Source organism: Prosopis cineraria, unplaced genomic scaffold (assembly GCF_029017545.1).
Source record: "Prosopis cineraria cultivar Desert tree isolate PC_DT_omini unplaced genomic scaffold, ASM2901754v1 PC11, whole genome shotgun sequence".
NCBI lineage: Eukaryota > Viridiplantae > Streptophyta > Magnoliopsida > Fabales > Fabaceae > Prosopis > Prosopis cineraria.
The window spans coordinates 41673358-41679240 of NW_026555342.1; the positions used below are offsets into that span (position 1 = coordinate 41673358).

The 5883-nt window shown below is 35.4% G+C and overlaps 1 protein-coding gene across 1 annotated transcript; it reads right to left on the bottom strand.

Moving 5' to 3' along the window:
• Positions 1-204: 204 nt before the first annotated feature.
• LOC129286512 (uncharacterized) lies at positions 205-1572 on the bottom strand. The gene is made up of 3 exons (XM_054922468.1): positions 1474-1572; positions 1306-1416; positions 205-1020 (listed from the first exon to the last, which is right to left on the bottom strand). Exons 1-3 carry the CDS (start codon positions 1570-1572, stop codon positions 205-207), a joined length of 1026 nt encoding a protein of 341 aa, XP_054778443.1.
• Positions 1573-5883: the final 4311 nt, after the last annotated feature.

The window sequence follows — 5883 nt, forward strand, 5'->3', positions numbered from 1 at the left end:
GCTAACTCATGCACTATCAGAAATGGGATAAATTATCCTAGCATCTAACCACTTTAGTATTTCCTTCTTGACCACTTCTTTCATCAGAGGGTTCAATCTTCTCTGATTTTGAATGGACTTCTTATGATCTTCCTCTAACAAAAACTTATGCATCACAATAGATGGACTTATACCTTTGATGTTCGCAATTGTCCATCCCAAAGCTTACTTGTGATCTCTAATAACCCTTAGTAATCTCTCTTTTTGATCATCAGACAAAGCAGAAGAGATGATAATAGGCAATGTCTCAAATTCACCTAAATAAGCATAAGTAAGGTGAGGTGGCAAAGACTTAAGCTCCAATGTTAGTGCTTGCTCAATTGAGGGTTTTAGGGATGGAGCTTGTCTAAATTCTAGCTCCAAAGATTCAAATACCCTTTTGGAATTGAGATAGTAAGGAGATGCTTGAAGAAGCTTCTTACATTCAACAATATCATCATTTTTAACCACATCATTTCCCAATAATATAGCATATAGTGAGTCTTTCACAGCAAAAGACTCTAAAGTCTCTCGAACTACCTCATCTAGAATATCTACTTTAAAATAAATTTCAGATTCGCCAGGATACTTCATTGCTTTATGCATATTGAAGCTAACTTCTTCATCATTCACTCTAAGTTTGATCTCTCCTCTTTCAACATCAATGAGAGCTCGTGCTGTAGCTAAAAATGGTCTACCCACAATGAGTGGGAGATCTCTATCTTCATCACAATCCAAGACAAAGAAATCAATGGGGAAAATAAATTTATCAACCTTGACCAAAAGATCCTCTATTTTACCTTTAGGAAAAGCCAAACTTCTATCGGCTAATTGAAGAGTCATTGATGTGGGACTAGCTTCACCAAGTTGCAATTTTCTAAACACAAAAAGTGGCATCAAATTGATACTTGAGCCTAAATCACATAATGCCCCACCTTGAAATTTGTCTCCAATCACACAAGGAATTGAGAAGCTACCTGGATCATGGCATTTAGGAGGTAGCTTGTTCAAGAGAATAGCACTACACTCTTCAGTAAGCATAACCGTTTCACACTCACCCAATCTTTACTTCTTACTCAACATCTCTTTCAAGAATTTAGCATATTAAGGCATTTGTTCTAAAGCTTCAATGAGAGGAATGTTGATGTGCAATTGCTTGAAAATTCCCAAGAATTTCTTGTATTGCTGCTCTAATGCCTTCTTTTAAAATCTTTGAAGGAATGGTAAGGGTTGTACCCAAGTAAGATGATCACTAGTCAATCCCTCTTTCTTAGATGTTTTCACTACCTCTTTTGAAGACTCCTTCTTAATGTCATCTTCAACACTCACAATTTTAGCTTTAGGAGGCGTAGAAGATACATCTTGCTCAGTTTGATCAACTTCTGGCTTAGGTGTAGACTAAGGTGTAGGAGAAGAAATTTCAGATAATTGCTTTCCACTCCTTAAGGTAATTGCCTTGCACTCCTCATTTCCTTCTCTACGAGGATTAGTCTCCATATTGCTTGGTAATCCTCCTTTATGAAGTGCAGTCACAGCGGTTGCAATTTGCCCCATTTGAACCTCATGATTCTTAAGGGATGAATTTAACTCTTGTATTAATGGCCACTTATTCTTGATTGCTCTTAATCTAAGAACTCATCAACTTAGCCATCATATCTTCTAAGTTAACTTTTGGCTCTTGAATAGGAATAGACCGCTTTTCAACTTGAAAACCTGGAGGAATGATTAGCTTTACACCAGAAGATGAAGCTTGATTGAGGGTTGCACTATTTCTCCAAGAAAAGTTAGGATTTTGACGCCACCTAGGATTGTAAGTGTTTGAAAATGGGTTGACTTGATTATTACCACGATAATTCCCAGCATAATTAACCATCTTAATTTGTTAAGATAGATGGCACTGGTCAGTTGCATGTGCATCTCCACAATAATCAACTGAGCATATATGGCATGATCTCCTATTGGCCCACCATTGTTTCAATCAACACGTGCTTCTAGATGATCAAATCTTTTACTCAGAGTCTGAAGCATAGCTACCACTTGTGAAGATGAAGAGTTATCAGCAACTCTTTCTAGTGGTCTCCCAGGTCTTCTGTCATTGTTGTTCTGAATGTAATCAGCAGCAAGATCATCTAAATAGTTCCAAACATAGTTTACCAATTGCTTTGTAATCCCACCATTAGTGACTGAATTCATTTTAGACTTGGATTTTGGTGTCAACTGGCTACTAAAGACTTGAATCAAAACCTATTTCTCTTGATTATGCCCTGGACTTTGCTTCACCAATTGCTTGAACCTTTCCTAAGCTTCATATAAATGTTCACCAAACTGTTGATTAAAATTGAGAATGTTGGCTCTAAAATCAACCATCTTGTTGTGTGGGAAAAATCTAGATCTAAACTTGCTTTCCATTTCTTCCCATGATGAGACACTACCTTCATCCAAATTATTGAGCCAATCCTTAGCTTTCCCTTGTAGAGAGTAAGGGAAGAGTCGAAGATGAATGACATCTTGAGGAACTTCATTTTGCTTGAATGAGTCACAAATGTCAATGAAGTTAACCAAGTGTCTGTTAGCATCCTCATCTTGATTTCCCGTAAATTGCCCATTGATAGAACACATTTGTTACCCACTTTTATTTGTCAATTAGGACCATTTTATTAATGATTTATCACCTTCAAGTGCACACATTGCATTAGATTTGAAACTTTGCCTAAGTTTCTAAGATCAGTGCACTAGGGGCATTTTGGTCTAAAAAATGAACTTTTGAGAAAATGTACAAGAAAAATTGACAAAGTGCATTTTATGTCCAGTTGATGAATGGTGAAATTATATTTTTAAAATTCATTTTAGTTTGGGAGTAATTAAATAAAAAAGTCAACACTTTCTTAAGTGTCTTAGTTTGTCCTAATTTTTGGTTTGCCTTTGTGTGAAAATTTTTATATAATTTTGTGCAGCCTGAAACTTGGTTAATTTGATAAATTCTCCCTTCTAATTATGAATTTAATTCTGGACATGAATTAGATTTTATTATATCATATGCTATTTAATTGAATTATGTGATTTATGTGACATAGGTGGCATGTGACTTGTGCATCAATTGGGCAATTGAGGACAACACTCCTTGAGGACAATGGCTGATGGTTTGCACGTGAATTATGATTATTTTGAGGGATTAGATCAGCTAAAATGATGTGGATGACACATGGGAAATTAGGCACACATTGGAATCATCTACAAACCAATAGGAAGTTGCCACCTTGCAAGTGTGACAAGGCTCCCATTTACATTTTAATTTCTTTTTCCTTATTTTAATTAAGCTTCAGCTGATGGGAGACACCAAGGAGCACGCCATTTTAAGTCCCAAATGGGATCCAACACATATCTCATTCATCTTCCACATTCTCTCTCTCTTGTTCATAGTGTTCTTCATTTTCTCTCTTTTGTTCTTCATTTTCCAGCACCCTAACCTCCATTTTCAGCCACCAAACCTCCACAAAACTCATACCATTCTTCTCCTCTCTTCATTTTCATTCCATCCCTTCCATTTTCACAAGGATTGAAGCTCATTTCCATCATTCAAGAGATATGGAGTTTGGCCTTCACAAGCAATCACTAGGGTTCTTGAAGATGAAGATTGGCTAAGTTTCTTTGTGGAATCCTAGAGAGATGAAGATGGAGGATGAGTCTTGAGCTTCAAATTGGCTAAGTTCTTTTGTTTCCTATCCTCTTCTCTTTTTACTAGATGGTTAGATTCCTTAATCTAGGGTCTAATCATCTTAGCTTATAAATTCTAATTTGAATTTGATGTTGATGTAAAGAGAGAGGATTGTTTCATTTAATTTCTTCCTTGGACAGCCATGACTGAATTTTGCCACTCTTTGTTTGGCACATAATCTTGTGTTTTTCAATTAGTGAATTTCTTGTGTTAATATTGCATAATCTTGTGGTGTTAATGCTTGTGTTGTTGAGTAGCTTGACATAATCTTGTGGTGTTAATGCTTGTATTGTTGAGTAGCTTGACATAATCTTGTGGTTGCTCAATTTATGTGTTTGACCATGGCTGTTGAGAGAGGATTTTGAGTGAATCACTTGGCTAATGTCTTCACCAATTGGTTAATTGAACTAGGGACTTTAATCTAAGACCTAGGGAGGTTAGCTAATTAGGTTAATTGGCTTAGGATAATTTTCTTAAGTCATGACAGCTTTAGTCAAGAGGAAAGGGAAGCTAAACTTAGCCTAATCATGAGAAGATAATGAGTCCAAAATCAACTAATCTCTAGGGTTCCATTATTGTAAAAAGGGAAGTTCATTTCACTCACTTTCACTAGCATTTTAATTACTTGCACATTAGGTAATTAGTTTAGATAATTAGCTAGGTAACTAAATTCCTACAAACTTTGGTTGATTTATTTCACTAGATAACTTTCAATTAGACTTAAAACCATTCCTTGGGAGATGACCTAGGGTTGGCCCTATATTGCATTAGGGTTAGCTTTAGTGTAATTTTGAGGATAAGCGACTAATTTCCTATCAAAATTTTGGCGCCGTTGCCGGGGAATGGTTTAAGTTTAATTCTAAGGTTGTTTAGTACTTAATTTACATTTTTAGTGTTCCTGGAAAATCTTTTGAAAAATTATAAAAATTTGTTTTTTGTGTTTTGTTTAGTGTTTTTTGTGTGTTTTGAGTGTTTTTATTCTGTTTTGAAAAAGAAAAAAAAATTAGTGCAATTTTCGTTGGTTTGGTGTAGAGCTGAAAATACTCTGTTTCTAGTGTCTCTGTCTGAAATTGAAAAATTAACTGGGAATGAGTCTGAGGGAATTTGAACGTGGAATTTATTTCATTGAAAGCTCTATATCCTAGCTTCACTTTAAAATTGGTTTGGTCAATTTGGACGTGGGAAGTGTCCTGTGGAAATTTTACAATCTAACAAGGTCCAGGGAGCCATTACAAGGATTCCCAAAACCCTGTTTCAACTTTGAGTTAGCATATCTTCGTCTTTGTGCGTTCAAATTGATTGATTCCAGTTTCATTTTTCTTATCGCTGTCTTATCTTTGTTTCTTGTGTTTAGGATTTTCTTCAATTTTTCCATTTTCCTATTTGAAAGTTTGTTAGAAGCTCTGAAGGTCTTCTGGACGAAATCCTGTTTCTCCAGACCTGAGGACCAACTTGTGAAAAATTCTGGGAACGATTGGGAAGGATTTTTAATCTAAAAGTTTTATATAATTTGCCTGTATATCTCTTGTGTTTCTCATAAAAGTTTCAGGGGAATTTATCATGTGGATTTGCTGATAGAAAATTCACAAGTTCACTGTCTCCAGAGAGCCTACTGTGCGAATTCCAGAATTGCCAAAGCTTCTTGATTGAGCATTTCTAACTCTCTTTCTACTTGTTTGGTGTTTTTTTTTTTCTTTTCATTTTGTTGCTATTGAGTTTAATAAAAAAAATAAAAAAAAATTATTTCTCTTGCTTTTGTGTGTTTTGAATTGTTTCATGTTGATTTGCATTTTAGTTTAGTTTGTTCTTTGTTCTTAATTTTTTTGAGCTTGATTAGTGCATGACCCGAAGAAAACATACCTCTTTTGTTGAATTAGATCCAGAAATTGAAAGAACTATTTCTAGATTGAGAAGATCACAACCTATTCTTGATTCTCATTTGGTTTGTAATTCAACAATGGAAGGTATCTTAGGACATGAGCATGTGCATAATGAGGGCCATGGGAATGGGAATGAGAATTTGCATGATGATGGCCATGTTAATAATGAATTTGAAGGCTTGCATAACCCTAGAGAGGAGAGGAGCATTAGGCAATTAACTCAACCTAATTGGCATGATAATCCTTATGGCTTATATGTTCCTCCTACTA